The following is a 20,742-nucleotide window of genomic DNA, read 5'->3' as shown; positions in this document are numbered from 1 at the left end:
TCTGGGGTCAAAATTCTAACTTAGAGTATGAATGAACTGTTACAGAAAGAATGAAAAATATTTCCTAGGTTTTCTTCTTTGTTTTCAATAAGATTGTGCATACATTTTCATCAATTAAAAATGTATGTAGTTGCCTGCAATGGTCAATTTGTTAACAGTGCTTCTTCATGAGGTAGAGAAGCCAATGAGGCTGGAATGTGTTCCAGATTTGATTGTTGATCTTAACTGATCTCAATCTGAGCAGCAATTGGCTACTACATAGAGCCTCAGCTGGGTAAGAAAAGGGAGAATCAACCAGAGTTCTTGCCTTAGGTTGTATATGCAGCGTTTGCACTCAATCAGGTTCAGTTCTGGTGCCCTTATAAAGGGCCTGTTACCGAGGCTCATACTTGAGAAAGGGGCACGTGGGCAAGGTACTGGATAACTGCTATTACCTGTGAATCCAGCCCCACATGAGCCAAGACCTTCAGTAGAGAAGGGGAAAAAATGTACAGCATGGATGTTGTCAGCATTCATTACAACAAAATTCAGCACTTTCATTGACTGGCAAATCATGCGTACTGAATGTTGTTAGCTTGACAGCTGCACCTGAATTTTCTTTGGTGGCACTCTTGGAGCTTGAGTGGTCAGTTTTATAGATTTGCGCCTGCATTTCACAGTAACCAAACCTGCTCAACAGGATGAAGAAGTCCCTTCTGAATGCTTTTGTGAAGATTGCATACAGAAATGGATTTGCACAAGAGTTGAGCGGATAAAACAATACCAGCAAAATTTTAGCATTAGTCACCGTAATGAAGGGTGACTTAAAAGCTGCTGAAATAGCAAAAAATGATATTGGAGCCATACACATGAAGTCTGTAAAGATTAGTATCGCCATCCGTTTAGCAATCTTTGTATCACTATTTTTAGAAACAAAGTCAGGGTTTTTCACAGCTAAATATATTTTGATATAGCAGATGCAAATTATAACAAAGGCAATAACATTCAGTACCAATAGGAATACAACATAAGCCTGGGAAGCAGGAGTTTCTATATCCATGGGCAAACAGATGCTAACTTTCATGTAATTGCTGATACCTACAAGTGGTAGTGTCGCCACACTAAGAGAGAATAACCAGCCTCCGAACATAATCACTACAGCGTGCCTTAAACGGAGCTTCCTGTCCATTTGCATGGCATGTGTAATTGTGTGCCATCTTTCGAAGGTGATTACCATCAGTGTATACACAGAGAGCTCACTTGCAAAAACAGTAAAGAAGCCGGCACTGGCACACCCAGCTCCAGTCTGCCAGTCTATTGCGTAGTTGTAATATTGACTTCTGGTGCTCAAATCAACAGATGCAATAAGTAGCAAATAAAGACCCATACAGAGATCAGCAAAAGCAAGATTGCACATGAGGAAACGTGGGACCGTAAGCTTATTCTGACTAATCACCAAAACGATAAAAACAATAATGTTACCCAGAATAGCAAGGATGTTAATGAACCATATAAGAACTCTGAGAATGTTGTATCCCATTATATCTTCACATGGATTGAAGGCATCTGGTTCTGGAGTACAGGTGAGGTCTACCTTTGCATGGCAAAAGCCATAATCAAAAGATACTGCATTTTCATATATTTCTTCTAAGTCTTCATAATCATCATCAGGGTTATTTTCTGGGAAGTGTGAATAATTCTGTGAGGATGGATATTTCTTCATTCCTGCAGAAATATTCATTAAACTCCTCTGTCCAATTTGTGATGGTGGTAGACTAAGATGAGAATAGTCATTCCTGAAACTATAAGCAGATAAAGAGATTGACTGTTTTTCAGTACATTGGTACAAAAGGAAATGAAAATGTAAATGAAAAAAACTTTTGAGACTGCAGAAGTTCAGGTTTTGTAGTCTTATATAGTCATGTTATTGTAGCATTTCAAAACACCAACTGATTTCAGTTTCCTTTATCTATCACATTGAAAAGACAAGGTCATATTATTTGTTAAAAGTTAACCTAAGGGATTGATAAATGATAATGTTATAAATAGAGTCAAATGATATTTAGATATTTACCAAAGGTGAAAATGACCACAAAACCTGGATACTACATTCAGCATCTGAGAAGTCTTTCAGCTGTTGTGCCCATCATTTCCATTTAAAATGTTTGCATTAAAGAATGGCCACAACTAACAGCCACTACTGTGGAGGGGGATTTCCCTTAATGGTCAGTCTGCAGATGAAGTGGTAACCAAGTATCCTCTGTAAATGGCCCCAAAGTCATAACACAGCAGGAAGGCATTAATTTCCTGGACACTTCCGCATTCAAATTGATACAAGACAACAGGCATAAGTTAGCTATTAATGCATTAAAAAAACAACTGACACACACTTCTATATACAAAAAGCCATCACGCTAAGCACAAGTTCCAATGCACTGGTAATGTCATAGCTAAATGGTTCAATATTTGTCAGCTGCACAGTCTCTGCACCTCAAGTAATGTGAGATGCTTTCAGGTGTGATAATACAAGAATGCAATCCTTAATGAAATAAAACTGTTTAGTATTATAATGCCCAATTGACACAGTGCTGACTGCATCAGCAACTACTATATTTTCCCTGTATACTAACTTCTGAACTTCTGCAGTCTCAAAAGTTTTTTTCATTTACAAGGAATTAATTATCTCTCTTTTCCTGGTTCCCAGTTCATGGAATATTCTGTTGTTGAAGGATTTAAAACTACTCCCTTCTGCAGCCCCTCACTCCACTTTGCAGTCACTCTCCTTTTTACAGATCCTCATTCCATTTTGCATACTTCTTACATCACTTTGCAGCTCCCCCTTTCACTTTATACCCCTCTTCCTTTCTTTGCAGTCCCTCCCTGGCCCCCCTTCGCCGTCCTTCTCTCACTTTTTCAAATAATATGCATTAGCCACAGAAAAGCATTCTCTATTCACCCAACATGACACTGCCTTTTTCTTAAAAATTACACTTTTAAACCTCTTCTGAGCATTTAGAACTAATGCTGAACTACTGTGTACTCAAGTAAAACTCAACTGTCTATTCAAATTAATTTTATTTTAGAGGATCACATAGTATTAAGTGATTAGGAAGGTCAAATGACCCATTATAATTCATGCCATCCCAGAAAATTTCTACACTCACCAATTCTTCTAAATATTGGGAAGACAGAAACTTTTCTGATCCCAAGTGAGCTTTCAACAACATAGCCATGTTATCAAGACTACCTATTCCTAGCTCAGTAACATTATTCTATTCCACCCCACCTCAGCTCACTGGAACCCTTAACCATGCCTTTCTTACCTACATTCTTTAACATTCCAATACTCTTCTGCTAGGCCTCCCAAACTCCATGTTCCATAAACTTGAACTGATTCTAAAGTCCACTGCCTGTATGCTATCTTATACTAAATGCTGTTCATCCATTAACTATGTTCTCACTGACCTGCATTGGCTCCCAGTCCAGCACTGTCTCAATTTTAAAAGCCTCGAGTTTGTTTTCAACACTTCCTTGTCGTTGCCTCTACCTATTTCACTCACTTCATTTTGTTTTTTATTTCAAAAATATATTTTATTCAAAAACGTCTGTGTATATATACATTGTCACAAAAGCAGTTTGGTTCTGTCAGTTGCATATCAAGTAAATAAACAAAACATTGGACTTTGACTCTATCCAAAAAACTAAAGACCTCTCTTGCACATACAATACTAATATTTACATATATTTGAGGCACTAGGAGGGTCCAATAACTGAACATACTCTCATTTTTCTTCAGCAAGAAGACCTCACACAGTGGTCTTTCCCCACTGCACCTTGGCGGCGGCTGCCCCAAGTTTTAGTGCATCCTTCAGTAGATAGTCCTGGACCTTGGAATGTGCCAGTCAGGGTCAACTCTTTGCTCTGGAAGGCTAACAAGTTTTGGGCAGACCAACGAGCCCATTCACACCTATAGTGCACTGAGAAGACCACTTCTTCTAAGTCTAGCCTCCTGTATATCTTTGTTTTAAGCATTTACAATTGGGTTATGTGGAATACCTTATTTAGGTCTATTCTCCAGCAGAGTTTGTTTTGTTGTTAGTAGTAGCCTATACAATTTGCATACTTGATCAGTAGTGGGTCATTTGATTTTCTAGAAGTATTCTTGGTATTATTATCTGTGGTATTTTGGCTATAGCCTAATGGATGCTTATAAAGCATAGAGGTGAAGGGAAGATCTAACTAAATATTCAACTAAATAAAAATTACATATTCTGCAGCTGCCATATTTTTGAAATACTGTACACTGCTACACTAAGCTGATCCCAGATCTTACTGGTAGAATGCGAAGCATGTGTGATGAAGTTAACAGAGATTGAAATGTGTTTTAAGATGTTTCTGATCCTACAAAGAAAAATTTTTGGAGAGCAAAAGTCATTTGATTAGTTATTTTATGTTTTGATGTTTAGAACCATACTTACTATATCTTATTCTGTTCATGGCTGGTGATAAAATCCTGATCTGCAGCTACATTTTCTGTTGCAAGTTCACATGACTTCGAAAAGTTGTATAAAAATAAGGGCATGGAATTCTGTCTGAAGGGAAAGGAACAATCAACTGTATCCAAAACTGTTTTCTTTCCTCCCTGCCTCTGCCTCACTGGAAGGCATCAAGTCTTTGGCAAAGGCCACATACCCTCATCCATCCTACATACACATATACCAATCTTTAACATGTCTTGCAAGAAACCAGCGAATAACTTATCTCAATCCTATACTTGACCAAAATTCACTCACGGCTCATTTAGCAAAAGTTACGGTATAGTAATAAGGAGTAAGTAGTTGATCAATATTGTTTCCTTGATCCTGTTTAAGGCAGTGAATTTTAGTGTTCTACTGTTTCTCTGACTGAGATCAGGGCACAGACAATAAAGGTGAATCTTGGTAAAATCTTGGTGTCAGTTATTTATCACTTAAAATCACAAGAGCTCTGTGAGCTGGTTAAGCACTATTTGTTTGACTTTAGTTTAAGAAGGATGAAATTTATTATGTTGCAGATTAAAACTGCAGAACTGGAAAATGCCTATTGTCTACTGAATGATTTAACACTCTCAATGTTCTAAAGGAGGGAGCCGACAGATAAAATTTGTTAAAAATGTTTTGAAATTCATCTCTCCTTGGTGATCAAGGAATGCTAATTGAACTGTAAGCCACATTCACAGCAGGACATCTTGATTATCTTTCACTTTACTGTCTTGAAAGTTTTAAATAGCATTTAATTGCTTCCTTGAGCGCTGTACAACAACATCTGCTGTAAGTTGGTAATTATAGTTAGTCATTTGTACTAGGAAAAATTTGTGTTTTAACTAAATTTAAAGTTTTGGATATCTAAATAAAGATAAAATTGTTGGAAGCAGCTAACACAGAAGTCAAAAAGTAAGCTGCTTGATGAAACTGATAAACTTTCTTTGAGGAGTTGACTGATATAGTGAATGAAGGAAACACACTTTATTTAGTGTATATGAACTTCCCGAAAGCCAATGACAATTTAAAACATGGTAAGTTATTGGAGAACATTAAGGAGATAATTTTAACCTAACATGTCTGTCAGAAATTATGGGATCTGGTCAGACACCCATTATAAAGGTGATGTTTTTTAGGGTATGTGATAGGTAGCTGACAGGATCACTTTATTTCCCAACAGCTTGGCTAGGTTAATAGTATCTCTAACACAGATATCTCTGTTGTGAATAGCATTTCACCATGGGGGTCAGTTAGTGCAGTTGGCTGGATAGTTGTTTGTGATGCAGAGAGAAACTAACAGTGCAGATTCAATTCATGTACTAGCTGAGCTCACCATGAAGGTCCCATTTTCTCAAGCTTATCCCTCGTCTGAAGTATGGTAATCCTCAGGTTAAACACACTACTAGGTGTTTCTCTCCAATATGGGAATGGGACTTTGGCAACTTTACCTTGCATTATGGGCCACTTCCTTTACTAAAAGAAATATTTGAAGGGCAGGAGAAAAGACTATAATACAGCAATGTTTGTCTCTTGACAAATGAATATTTTTGTACCAATATGGCATGGATTTAAAATTGCATAAAGGATTACTGATTTCATTCATGTCCACTGTTGATTTGACATTTTGCATTTCTCTGCATCTGCTTTACTCTGTACTCTGATGAACAGCTCATTTCCAATAATCATAACAGCTTTTGTAAATCGCTAATATGGAGCATAGGTTAGGAAAGAGACAGCATCACAAGAACTTACCCATTTGATTTTTTCCAATTTTTGAATGCACAGCAGTGACTGGGATATGTCAAATTTGCTTTCATCAAATTAGCAAACTTTTCCAGTGATGGGAACCTTTTCAGCGAGTATGTGAAACGTGCAGTAAGCTTATGAATAAATTCTAATCCATAAGATGGAAAGCGCTCAAGTGCTGTTGAGGAAACATCCCTGTAATAGAACAAAGTTTTGGACATTTTCTCTTTATTGATCAAATCCCAAAAATCTATGTTAAAACTGCACAGGGGAAAAAAAACATGTTGCCCCAGTCTCCAAGCTCTCTATGCAAACTCCCTTTCCTTTACCTATGTTATTAATTATTGTTATTGCTGTGAATTGACCACTTATCTCTCCTGGTTTGAAATACACACTTCTTCCCTATACCTACAGTATGTTGAAATCAATACGTAATGAACTTTAAACTTTAAATGCACTTTAAACTGTTCTTTCCCCAAGTGCTCAAGATTCCTAAGGTCCTCCTAATGCCTTCTGTCTTTCTTTATCCTATAACCCAGAAGTGTTAAATCATGTAGCTTAGTTTGACTGAAACAGCAGATTTTTCATCATTCTTATTTTTCTCAACATTGTTGGTGACTTGCACTCTTGATCATGGCGACAGGCCAAGTGCTGGAAAATAGGATTAGAATAGATGCATGTTTGGTGACAGGCATTGAGTCGATTGGTCAAAAAGCCCTTTTCTGAATCTATGATCATAGTCATTTATCCAGGTTTCTCAATAAAAAGAGAAATTCAATTGATATGTTACAATTGATAGACAGGTATTAGCAGTTAAGTCAATAAATGTAACATAGAGCAACAGTGTCAATCAGTCTTAAGTACTCAAAGACACTGAAATATCTTTATGGCCTCAAAAAGTCAGAATTGAGAGCAATTAACTTTTATCTGACATCGTATCAGTCCAATGATCAAGTAAATAAGTGATAATCAAAAGCAATCTTGCACTTCAATCACATAAATAGCCATCTGGTCTCCTTTCCCACATTTGCTGAAGAGAGAAAATGGACCGTTCTTTTGGTTCTTATAAATGGTGTGATGCTATTCATGGATAAATTCAGAATACCTGAAAAAGGTCGATTTCCAATCTATTAACCCGCTGAGTCAGAAACTCTGCTTGGCTAACTATATATTGTTGATACATATTTACTGTCGGAACATAACCACTGACAGTAAATATAAGAATAGTAGCTCAGTCAACAGCCTGTTTCCCATTCCAATAGATCATAGTGGATCTGTAATTCAACTCTATTTACTCTGCAGATGCACCACGACCCTTGATACATACCTACCAAACTTCTATCAACCTCATCCCAACCGCTACTGACTCTCACAATCACCACCTTCAGTCCTGGGAGTGTAGGTACACCCATAATGCTGTTAGGAAGGGGGTGCCATAATTTCTATTCAGTAAAACGGAATGACGATACAGTTCTGAATCAAGAGTTTTGGAGGAGAACTTGCAGGTGGTGTTCACTTGTATCTGCTGCCCTTGTCCTTCTAGATTGTAGTAGTTATGGGGTTGGATGTGCTGACAGAGAAGGCTTAGTGAGTTGCTGAATTTCTGGATTTATGTTCTGGATTTTCTCTCTCCTTGCGTAATCATCAATCCACACTATCTTAACCATGTAATGATTGTACTTGTTTAATGGGATGTTGCCTAATGGCACTGTATATCACGGAAATAATTCATATGAATTGGCAGAAAACAGCACTGTTCATTTAGAAATTCACTAGAGCAATGTCTGGGCGAGATTTCTCATAGAAATAAAGATTTACATCACAGAAGGAGATTGATTAGCCCCTCTCATCTGCTGTGTGAAAAACAGCTATCCAGCTCAATTGTTGGCCAAAAGAACACTATCTGATATCAATGATTTTATTTATTCACAATGTCAAAGAGCAAACTAACTCTGTAGGTCAGTGATGTTTTATTCACGGCTCTGTTGTCAAGAGTAGGTTACAATGGCAGAGCTTTGGAACCAATTTAGTAATTTAAATCCAATAACTAACATTTCATTAAGTTAGGAAGCATATTTCTCACTTCCCACATGGCATATACACAATGATTTTCTTTTTCTATTATTTATAAGTATATGCACAAGTATAGAATCTCATTATACTTGACCTGTTGCATTGGCTGCATATATGCAATTTTAAAAACTGTACTGTTGGTTACATTATATCATTTACCTATTATAAAGAGGTAATAGCAAAACCATTAGTGCTTAAATGTAACATCATCCTTTACCACAATTCATTGGAATTTACTTCAAGTTGTCAGCCACAGAGAGCGATATGTGCCTATTTACACTGTTTTTCTTTTACTCCACACATTTGTTTGGAAAATTTGGTATCCCAATGAGTTTAAACACATTTTATGCACAAGCAAGCCTTTTCATAATCTTGAAATGTGCCTTATTCCCCAAAACAAATTCTTTACCTCCAGCAAAGGTGATCTAGGACCTGGTCCAAAAGATTATCTTACCTTTCCAAAAAGATTAGCTATAAAAAAATGTTCCTGTAGCTCACTTCCTATCATACCCATGCACTCCCCATACCCCAGTCATGACAACCCCTGCAACCTAATGCCATCCATCCATCCTCTATGGCTCCTCATACCATAATGTGACTACTGCTTTCCCCCTTTACATACCATGTCAATTTATTGAGTATCTACAAATCCCCAAGCACATCAGAGAAAAAACATAGTTCTATTATTGAAAACAAGTTGCTGTTACTTACAATACACCTGGTCCAATAGCTCCTCTAAAAGCATCATTGTGTATTGACCTTAAATTTTTATTATCATTAAGTTCCCTGCAATAAAAAAACATTAAGTTTTGTTAAATGTTGAAAGAAATAAAGAATAAACTTCACAGAATCATGGAATTGTTACCACAGAAGGAGGCTATTCGGCACATGCAGGTGCACCAATTCAATTACCTCGTGCCAATCTCCTGCCTTTTCTTCATATCCGTTCACACCATTTCTATCCAAAGAATCAACCAATGCTCTCATGAATGCCACAATTGAACCTGCCAACAGATGTCCAGGCTGTGCACTCCATACCCTACCTTTTAGATGTTTGAAACTGTTTTTTTAGCATCACCCTTGCTTCATTTGCATATTATTTTAAATCTATGCTCTCTTGTTCTTTTTTCTTTTACAAGCAGGAACAGCGTGGCCCTGTCTACTGTATCCAGCCCACTCAATATTTGAAAACCTCTATCAACTTTTGTCTCAGCCTTCTGTGCACAGAGAACAGTCTCAACTTCTTCAATCTGTCCTCATATTTCTCATTCCTGGAGCCATTCTTGTAAATCACTGTGAGTCATAGAGGTTTACAGCATGGAAACAGGCCTTTGGCCCAATCTTTCCCTGCCACCCAGTTTTCACAAACGAGTCCCATTTGCCTGTGTTTGGTCCATATCCTTCCACACCTATGTGCCTGTCTAAATGTTTCTTCAATGATAACATTGCGCTCGCCTGCACCACTACCTCTGTCACGGCTGGAAATGTGTTGCTGGAAAAGCGCAGCAGGTCAGGCAGCATCCAGGGAACAGGAGAATCGACGTTTCGGGCATAAGCCCTTCTTCAGGACCACTGCCTCTGTCAGCCTGTTCAAGACACTCACCAACCTCTGTGTGAAAAATTACCCTCCTGGACTCTTCTGTATCTCTCCCCTCTCACCTTAAATTGCTGGCCCCTAGTTTTAGACTCCCCCACCATGGGGAAAAGCTGTTGGCTATCTACCTTCTCTATGCCTCTTATGATTTTATAAGACCTCTATAAGGTCACCCCTCAGTCTCCTGTGCTCCAGGGAAAAAAAGTCCCAGCCTATCCAACTTCTCCTTATAACTCAAATCTTCCAGTCCAGGTAGTATTCTAGTAAACATTTTCTGCACTCTTTATGCAATCTCTCCAATGCATTCATATCTTTTCTACAATATAACATTAACAATTGTACACAAAGAATATCAATTAATATATCATTTAAAGCATTGAGTGCTGCAGCAAAGAAATTCCATAAATCACTCGGCATGTGTAATCCTCAAGACTTAACACATTCATACATCATATACTTTGTGCAGTACATCAATGTTAAATTTAACTTGCCAAATGCAGGTTTTTTTTGTGCTTAAGCAAGTGAGAGACTTTAACACAAAAGGTTGGGGAGTGCTGGGAGGCTGCAAGAGGTGTGGGAGTTATGAGAACCATAAGGGGTGGGGGTTTAGTGATTGCTGTAGTGAAGGTGGAAAGACGGGAAGGCCACAAGGGCTTGGGTAAGAGTGGAGAGTTGCAATAGGAGTTGGGAGAGACGGCGGGGGGGGGGGGCTACAAAAATGGGAAGAGAGAGTATGGGCTGCAAAGAACAAAGGATGGTTTCAAACTTGATTATTATTGATGATGTTGATGAATTATTCTAATTCTGCTTCTGTGCGAGTCCAAATGCTCCATACATCAACATAAATGCAAAAAATATTGTTACATAACTCTTATCACCTTATAAAGGAATTAGTGAGAGTGAAAAAAAATCTCTGAAAACCAAAATGTTGCTCCTGAAAATCAAAGAGGAGCCCTTGAAAAACACATTCTTAAATGGAAGTGGGATGGATATCCGAATATTTTGGTTGTACATTACATTGCCAGGCTCTATGAAATCCAGCAGGAAGCTGGACAATGGGGTCTGGTGATCTGACTAGCTGTGGTAGGTACTCAATTAAGCCACATGAGGGTGTCATGATGATTCACATTTAATAACATTTGTGGACTTGAGTTAGAATGAGATACCTGAATTTGCTTCTTTTCAAACTTAAAAGAAAAGACAGAAAGGAATGTTTTTTTTTTAAAAAAGGGGATGTGTTGAAACCATACGGTTCTACATAATTGCTGGTCTTGGTTGCCTGAACTCACTTCAGGCAAAAGGCCTGTTTAAATGACTGGATTTCATGGTTGTTGGTTTGAAAAATGTTTTGCAATATTGGAGATAGTTTTGGATATTTAGTTGAAAAATCCTTGTTGTGAATCCAGTTGTGAAACCTGATTGTACTCTCAAAGGGTGTTAAAAGAATCCTATGTTTCCTGAATAAGCTACATTTGCAAAGATCCTAGGAACAAAGATCCCTGTGTTGGTGGAAGTAGTCTGCACATGTCAAGTCAACATTCATCATTGAATAGCTCATACCTTATCTTCATTTTTCCTTCAAGAACTAAGAGTTATTGGCCAAAAGCATTTATGTCTCAAAGAGAATCTCTTCAGGAATCTTGTCTTTCCTCTTTTCCTGGTGTGAATGGGTGTGGGTTTGTGTGTTTGTGTTTGGGGTTATTTAGAGGGGTGAACATTGTTATGTTTAAATTACCTGTGTTAAACTACTCTGCATCTTCATGGTATAAATATTGTTTTATAATAAATCAATAATTTTGTGTTTATTAAAGAAATGGATGTTAAAGTAATGGATCTTTGTATTCCAAGGCTAATATAGAGAAAGCTAAAGATTAGCCATATCAGGAACTGAGTAAAACAATTAAATATATATCATGACGTGGAGTATTTCCCAATACCATTCAGCAGTCTCTCTCTCTCCCTCTCTATTTAACAAATATTCTGCTTTACTATCCTTCCCACCAACATGGCCATCCTTTACATTTACCACAGTATCATTCATTTGCCCACTTACATTTCCATAACCGTTCTGTAATTCCTTTGTAGATTTTTTTCAGTTCTCCTCCCAATTTGCTTTCCTACCCATTTTTGTACTATCAGCAAATTTGGCTACAACATACTATGTGTCTTTCCCAATAAGACTCCAGGATTGATCCCTGCAGCTCTCCTTTCGACCTGATTTCTTGGTAGTTAGCCATTAAGAAAAATCTATAAGTTTGTGAGAGTCCAACCAGAAGGTACAGCTTCAAAAGAAGAAAGAACTTTCGAAGAGAATTACAGTATAGTTCAGAATCCTGAGCTGGGGGAGAGAGGGTCATTTAGGAATTGGGAAAATTGTTTTTTACGCAAAGCTAAAACCTCATGACAGTCACTGAGGCAGTAGAATAGTCGAAAGGAACAAATTTTAACATGAATGAAAGCATTTTGTTGCCTGAGATCAAATTATTTCCTTAATTCCAGTCTTAATAATAGCTTGGTAGTTTGAATTTGCCCTTGTGATTGTTTTGTTATAACATCTGTTTTAAAATGGGTCATAACCCCTTGAGTTGCTTATCAGAAAATAACAAGAATAAGAACTACTTATTATGTACATGTGGAATACATACTTTAAATATACTGACAGCAAGGGCATTATCTTTTCACAGCATAATCTTTGGAGAAGAGGCAAAATAATCCTGAAATTATAATTTTTTGAAAATGCAAGCGCGAAGGCATTAGTTATCTTGAGTGTGTGATTATTGTTTCCAGATGTGAGGCTGAAATAATAAATCAAGAAAGAATTTAGCTAAAAGACCCACTGTAGCTTGGCTAAAGTTTCAGAATGACCTGACTGGATTAATTATATGCAGAAGAAGTTTTAAAATCTTTTCTTTAGGAAAACTGACCACTGCCTTTTTGTTACACTTCTTGACTGTTGAGCCTTTCTCTTTCAACTCCACAAAAAGTTGGTTATTTTCATAATTTACTGGAAAAAGTTACTGAGATTCCAAGGGATGATTTATTTCAATATTGTGCTGTTGAGCCAGGAGTTGCGCTTGCCGATCCAGTCTCACACTGGCCCCCCTGTGCTGGGGCGATGGAGTTTGAAATTTAAAGTACATGTACAGTCTGAATGTCTGAAAATTTTGGCCCTAGCTGAGGAAGTATTTGAAGTTTCCTGATGCCTTCAACAGACAAAGGTAGACAGGCAGGAAGCTGGAAGAACAAAGCAAGCCAGGCAGGTTGAGAAGTCAACGTTTCGGGTATAACTCTTCTTCAGGACTGGGGGCGGATTTAGTGGAAGCTGCAGATAAAGAGGGTGGGGGGGCAGGGCAGTGAGGTGGGGGTAGATAAACACAGGTAGAGGGTACAATCTGGTTGGTTGATGGGAAGAATGAATCTGATTCCCTCACACCTTACATGCACCCCCACTCCTGAAGAAGGCTTATATCTAAAACATTGACTTTGCTACCTCCTGATGCTGCCTGGCTTGCTGTGTTCTTCCAGGCTCCTGCTTGTCTTGCCTTGGAATCCAGCATCTGCAGTTTTTTTTTGTCTTCAACAGACAAAAGCAGCCATTAGACTAAGCTTCTTCTAACCAGCTGACAGAAGGCTAGTACAATAGCGACAGCTCAAATTGAATTGACCTTCCATCCTCCATATACATCAGCTCAACCAAAACTCTGAGCCTGTATCCAAACTCACTGCAAGTGCCATTCACCCATAATCTCACTTAATTTTAAGTTTCTCATCCTTGCTTTAAAATCTTTCTATAACCCTGCCTTTCCCCAGCACTGTAACATATTCCAGCCTACAACACTTGAGCTCCTCTAATCCTGGCATCCTACACAATGCCCATAGTTTTGAGTTTTCGGATATGCCCTTAGCCGCTGAGGCCATATATTTGGAAATCCTGTCCTAAATATCTCCAATTCTCTACCTCTCTTCTCTTTAAGATGCTCACTTAAACCTACTTTGCCTAATACATTGTACTGTGGCTCAGTGTAAATCGTATTTTATTAATATTTCTGTTTGTGTCTTGGGGAATTTCAACATGTTAATGGGAAGTCCTGAATCAAGGGTCACAGATGAGGACAATTCTTTTCACCCAGAGAGTGTTGAGCCTGTGGAATTCTCTGCCAGAGAAAGCGGTTGAGGCCAAACAATGAATGTTTTCAAGAAGGAGTTAGATATAGTTGTTAGGGCTAAAGGAAACAAATGATATGAGGAGGAAGCAGGACCAGGATACTGAGTTACATGATCATATTGAATGGCTGAGCAGATTGGAATGGACACTTACTTCTATTTTCTGTATTTCTCTATTTCTCTGAATTAATAATTAATGCAAATTTTTGTTAGATTCTGATTTCTCTGTTGTAGGTGTAGCAAAATTAGAAATGTGTTTCTCCGCGGTTCCACATGGTAGGCTGTTGGAGAAAATGCAGAAGCATGGGATTGAGGGTGATTTAGCAGTTTGGATTAGAAACTGGCTTTCTGAAAAAAGGCAGCGAGTGGTGGAAAATATTCAGCCTGGAGACCGGTTACTAGTGGTGTGCCACAAGGACCACTGGTGTTTGTCATTTTTATAAATGACTTAGACGCAGGCATAGGTGGATGGATTAGTAAATTTGTAGATGACACTAAAGTCGGTGGAGTAGTGGACGGAATGGAAGGGGTTACAGGTTGCAGGGGGACTTGGATAAACTGCAGAACTGGGCTGAAAGGTGGCAAATGGAGTTCAATGCAGCTAAATGTGAGATGATGCATTTTGGGAAGAATAACAGGAAGGCAGAGTACTGGGTCAATTGAAAGTTTTTTGGCAGATGGGATGTGCAGAGGGATCTTGGAGTTCATGTGCATAGATTCCTGAAAGTTGCCACCCAGGTGAATAGTGCTGTTAAGAAGGCATATGGTGTGTTAGGTTTCATTGGTAGAGGGATTGAGTTCCGGAGCCACAATATCATGTTGCAACTATACAAAACGCTAGTGCGGCCACACTTGGAATATTGTGTACAGTTCTGGTTGCCATATTTCGGGAAGGATGTGGAAGCATTGGAAAAGGTGCAGAGGAGATTTACGAAGAGGGAAAAAAGGAGAAAGTGAGGACTGCAGATGCTGGAGATCAGAGTTGAAAATGTGTTGCTGGAAAAGCGCAGCAGGTCAGGCAGCATCCAAGGAGCAGGAGAATCGACATTTCGGGCGTGAGCCCTTCTTCATTCCTGAAGAAGGGCTCATGCCCGAAACGTCGATTCTCCTGCTCCTTGGATGCTGCCTGACCTGCTGCGCTTTTCCAGCAACACATTTTCTGGTGTGGAGGGAAGGTCTTATGAGGAAAGGCTGAGAGACTTGGGTCTGTTCTCATTGGAAAGAAGAAGGCTAAGAGGGAATTTGATAGAGACATACAAGATGATCAGAGGATTAGATAGGGTAGATAGCAAAAGTCTTTTTCCTAGGATGATGACATCAGCTTGTATGAGAGGGCATAACTACAAATTGAGGGGTGATAGATTTAAGTCAGATGTCAGAGGTAGGTTCTTTACTTAGAGAGTGGTAAGGGTGTGGAATGCCCTACCTGCCAATGTAGTTAACTCAGTCACATTAGGGAGATTTAAACAATCCTTGGATAAGCACATGGATGATGATGGGATAGTGTAGGGGGACGAGCTGAGAATAGTTCACAGGTTGGCGCAACATCGAGGGCCAAAGGGCCTGTTCTGCACTGTATTGTTCTATGTCTTATGTTCTAAAGAAATTTGATTTTTTAAAATGAAATTATAGATGCATCTATAATTAGGATCTCCATAATTTTATTGCTTATTGCACAAAATGAATCTTCACCCTCTCCTTGCCCCATGGTTTATAATTTTGCAGCATTTAATGAACAGAGAATTATGTGGGCTGGGTTACTTCTAATTTTAAAAGATTCTCAAAGTTTCAATGCACTTTCCTCACAAGCTAATAACATGAAACAACCATCTCCAACCTGTATTTGAATAGGTCATTGGATATGTTTATCTGCTCTGTTTCAACTGATAAAGCTGTAAAAATATATTTCCTCATATCATCAATAAATTCCTTAAATTCACAATTTTTATTCTTTGACTTAAAATGTTGTGTTTTCATCGTAAAATGCATTCACAAAATTGAACTTTGAGAGATATTGTATTGCACTTGTATTTGCATTTTTGTTATCTGTGATTGAAAACCTTGGATTTATCTTCTGGCTTGCAAACTACCTGCTTAGCATTCTGTTTTTCTGTACTGTCCTTCAAAGACGCCAAAGTGGAATTCTAAACGTGCAAAACAAATTACAACTATAGCAGTTTCTGGTTTAAATTGTTTTTAAAGGGCACTGACTATGAGAAAACTATCCATGTTCAATATTGAATAGAGTCAAGCAGTAATCACGACATACAGTTTATCCAGCTTTGTTGCGTTGAATGCATGGCTTTGCACATTTTCAAATCCATTTTTGTACAGTTTCCTGAAACAACAAGGTTTAAGAATGCATTATTTCATGAATTATACGTTAAGTGAAATGAAAGGCTTTAAAGGTCTGATACTCTTGCTTGTTTTACTGAAGAAGACATGGACAGTTGCAATCAATACACGATAATTGTCTTATTAATAACTTCATAGTAAATTGAAACATGTAAATTGAAATGCTATGATAATTATTGTATGGCAGCTATTTCATCTCAGATTATTTTAAACCATTCTCCAATCTGTTCTTTATGTTTAGTTTAAACCTTGTGCTACACCATTCATCAATTATTTTCTAAAAAGGGGTTTCCTGATAAAGATGAGATACATAATCATTTTGATAAATGGAATAGGAACCCAGACCAGTTTCAAGAGTGTCAAAAGTATGTCACTGAAATAATATCAGTCCATTTAACATTATTGACCTGCAGAACAGCACCATAATTTTCATGGGTTTGAGAGTTCTGGAAACAAATCTAGCCAGTACTTTTGAACAAATCCACAAGGTACACAGATATCCAGATTTATAGAAAATTCTGAAATAACACTTGTTTGTTGTCTGTTTGTTCAAATTCCTAAGCTCTTCTTGAAGGTGCAAGGTTGTTTTCCTGTCAAAAAAAATCCTTTATCTGTACTTGAAATATCACTGAAAAACTCACAGAACAGGAAGGATGCAAGGTAAGCATCATGGCAAAGTTCAACAAAAAATACTTTAGGATCCTTAAAATCTTTTCTTTTAATAGCTGATTTTAAAAATATTTTACATGTTCTACTTTTAGAATCAAAAACAAAGAAAATGAGCTTCAGAAACAGAGTAAAAAATTTGATTTGATTTATTATTATTGTCACCTGTACCGAGATACAGTGAAAAGTGTTGTCTTACGTGCTTTACACACAGATCATACTATACAAGTGCATCATGATAAAACCTGTTTTATTTGGAACAAGGAAAACACAAAAACAAAACACACATAATCTAACTACTTGGCAATGTTTTACATAGTTTGAAGAAGAAGGCCATTCAGCCTATTGTGCTATTGCCTGCTCTTTGAAAGAGTTACCTGATTAGACCGACTCCTCCATTCATTCCTGATATCCCTGTAAATATCTGACCATTAGATATTATCCAGTTCCCCTTTGCCACCATTATTGTTGGATCTGCTTTCACCACCCTCTCAGTTTGAACATCCCACATCATTAACACGAGTTGCATAAAATATTTTTCTTTATGTCAGCTCTGGTTCTTTCGCTAACTCCCTTACAAAGGGTCAATCCTCTGGTTACTGTCTCTTTTGCCACTGGAAACAATTTCTCTTTATTTACTTTATCAAACCCATTCATAATTTTGACTTCCCTTACCTTTCCCTATTTCTCCAGTCTCATCAAGTAACTGAAACTTTTTATCCTTAGTATAAAGGCAGTTAGTTTCTATTGCACACTCGCAATATTTCCTGAAGTATGGTGACCAAGTGTGGTATATTTCAGCTGGGCCTAACCAAAATATTATAAATGTTTAGCATAATTACCATGTCTCCAAATGCCATTAATTATATAGGAGCCTGTCTGCCTTCTCAATTTGTCCTGTCACCTGCAGTTACCTGTGTACATACACCTGCAGGTCTTTCTGTTCCTGCATCTTATTTAAAATTGTATCAGTTTGTTAATATTTCCTTTCCTCAATCTTCCCAATAAAATGCATTACTTCACACTTCTCTCAATTAAGCTTCATCTGTCGTGTGCCTGTCTATCTCACCACTCTTCGACACCCTCCTATTACTACCCTTCTCATTGTTTAATATTAATATAGATAGGCTAAACTGTCAAAACACTGCAAAGAATATCAACCCAAATTTTCTGATCCAGGGTAAATTCCCTATTTCCAACTCATATCAGACAAAAGGTTATGTGCTTACCGTCCTACAAATTTTTTTGGGTTTGACTTTCAAGATGGGCTTTCTAATAGATGCAGTGCTGCAAATCATGCAGGTAGCTTCAGAGTGAGGTCTTCACAGAAGCCTTGGTCCATCTTAACATCATCAGATGTCATATCATGGTAAGTAATCACTATTTAAAGCCTGCTTATGGAGAGGAGGTAAATGTGTAAAGCAAATAGATGGTAGCATAGTGTCTAGGCTGTTAGGTAAGTGAGAGTTAAGAATGGCAGATGGGTGAGGGATAGTGTGACAGGCAAGTAGCTGAAATGGATAAAGGCGGGTGGCAGCTAAGTGGGTGAGAAGATAGGGTGGGTCAGAATATCAGTGAGTTGGGTGTCGAGTTGTGGGGATTGTAGATTAGGTTGTGATTGGGGTGGGGGTTGGATGTCTGGGAGGTGTTCAGATATTCAGAGTTGTTGTGGGGCAAATGTTGGAAGGAGTAATTGATAGCTGCATGGGGCGTACATCAGTGTAAGTGATTGGGCTTTTAGGAGTACAGTTTCTCAGGAGATTGAACAGGTCTTGATCAATCCTTTAGTATTCCTTGGGTAATTATTCAGATACATTTTCTTTTCATGTTTGAGCATAGGATATAGGCACTTCTCTATCATTTAGTCCCCATTCCTAATTGCCCTGAGGGCTGTTAAGGATCAACTACATTGCTGTGGATCTGGAATGACATATAGGTCAGACTGGGTAAGAATGGCAGACACAGATTTCCTTCCCAAAAGAACATTATTGAACAAGATGGGGTTTTATTGCAATCAACATTGGTCATATGATCTATCTATTAACACTCTTTTTCTCTGTTGCATTATGACATCACTTCTTATTTAATCCCCCCAGCCTCCACTCCATCACAAATCTTCCCTTTCGTTGTTCCTACCACTACCACCTTTCCCCCGCATCATGGTTGCACCTCGGGCTCCATCACCAAATATCATTATAATGCTACAGCATGAATCAGGTAGGTTCCCACACATGATATATGTCCTCAAGGACATATACCATCTCATAGACAGGGCCAGGCTGCATCTAAAGAAATAGAATCATAGAATCATACAATACAGAAGAGGCCCTTTGAACCATTGAGTCTGTACTGTGAAAATCTAGCACAAGGCCATTAATCTTGAACGTAATGTCATTTCAAGTGCTCATCCACGTAGTTTTTATTCATATTAATTCTGGCTCTTTGCTCACTGTTATCGTGCTTATATATTTTAAACCGAGCTAGATGCTCACAGCAACCCTGCTTTGTATTGTCTCAACTTGCCTTTTGCACTTTTCCCTCAGTCGGAGATACCAGGTTGTGCCTTGCCTTGTCACTGAACAGACACAAAGTTAGAAAGCTTGACCCAGTTGTCAGCAGAACTTCACTCAGGGGTTCCTGGAACAGTAAGTCAAGGACAGCCCCGCTATCACTCCAGGCCCTGCTCGGGGTAGTCAGAGTCATGATCCTTTCCTCATAAGCAGTGAGGAGCCAAATGACAGGTAGCTCACCTTGATACTCTTCTCACCTCTTATGAACTGATATCCTCAAAGAAGAGAGTTGGTTGGCTGGACAGCAGGTTTATGATGCTGAGTGACATCAACATGTGAGTTCAATTCCTGCACTGGCTCAGGTTACCATGAAGGACTCTTCTTCTCAACCTTTCCCCTCAGTTGAGGCACAGTGAGCCTCAGGTTAAGCCACCACACTTCATATCTCTCTCCCTCACTCTCTCTCTCTCTCTAATGGGAGTGTAACTCTATGGTCTAGTAAAGACAGTGGTGACTTTACCTTACCTTTCTTCACAGAATGAAAGATAGGCAGACAGTACAAATGAAAAAATTGAGAGTTGTGAGTGAGGGAGTAGATGGTGCAGAAAGCATGCAGGGTTAGTGGTTTCCAGGGTTGGAGTGAGTCACAGTGAGTGAGGGAACATGATGCAGGCAATAGTGAAATTCTTTTCTATCTGAAATTCTTTGCACAACTTCGGATTGCCACTAGAACAATGTCTATTAGTTATCATTCTTTTATTACACTGTAATTTGTGTGTTTTACACGTCTTATGCACTTTATGTCATATACATGGACTTTAGTAAGGCATTTGATAAGGTTCCCCATAGTAGACTAATGGAGAAAGTGAAGTCACATGGTGTACAGGGCGTTCTAGCTAGGTGGATAAAGAACTGGTTGAGCAACAGGAGACAGAGAGTAGTAGTTGAAGGGAGTTTCTCAAAATGGAGAAAGGTGACCAGTGGTGTTCCACAGAGGTCAGTGTTGGGGCCACTGTTGTTTGTAATATACCTAAATGATCTGGAAGAGGGCACTGTTGGTATGATCAGCAAGTTTGCAGATGACACGAAGATTGATGTGGGCAGCACAAGCATAAGGGACTGTCAGAAAATACAG

General features: G+C 38.4%; 1 protein-coding gene across 1 annotated transcript in view; it reads right to left on the bottom strand.

The window, feature by feature from the left end:
• Positions 1 to 363: 363 nt before the first annotated feature.
• The window catches only part of LOC122553174 (lutropin-choriogonadotropic hormone receptor-like), a 35,143-nt gene continuing 14,764 nt past the window's right edge, over positions 364 to 20,742 (bottom strand). Inside the window, exons 4-8 of the mRNA XM_043696760.1 lie at positions 16,346 to 16,414; positions 9,030 to 9,104; positions 6,252 to 6,440; positions 5,896 to 5,913; positions 364 to 1,727 (exon numbers count right to left, since the gene is read on the bottom strand). Coding sequence (XP_043552695.1) covers positions 506 to 1,727; positions 5,896 to 5,913; positions 6,252 to 6,440; positions 9,030 to 9,104; positions 16,346 to 16,414 — 1,573 coding nt within the window. The 3' untranslated portion in view covers positions 364 to 505. The remainder of the gene's footprint in view (positions 1,728 to 5,895; positions 5,914 to 6,251; positions 6,441 to 9,029; positions 9,105 to 16,345; positions 16,415 to 20,742) is intronic.

The sequence above is a fragment of the Chiloscyllium plagiosum genome, chromosome 9 (genome assembly GCF_004010195.1).
Source record: "Chiloscyllium plagiosum isolate BGI_BamShark_2017 chromosome 9, ASM401019v2, whole genome shotgun sequence".
In the NCBI taxonomy this organism is placed as follows: Eukaryota; Metazoa; Chordata; class Chondrichthyes; order Orectolobiformes; family Hemiscylliidae; genus Chiloscyllium; species Chiloscyllium plagiosum.
The sequence above is the reverse complement of the archived record's forward strand: the minus strand, read 5'-3'. Positions and strand labels throughout refer to the sequence as shown.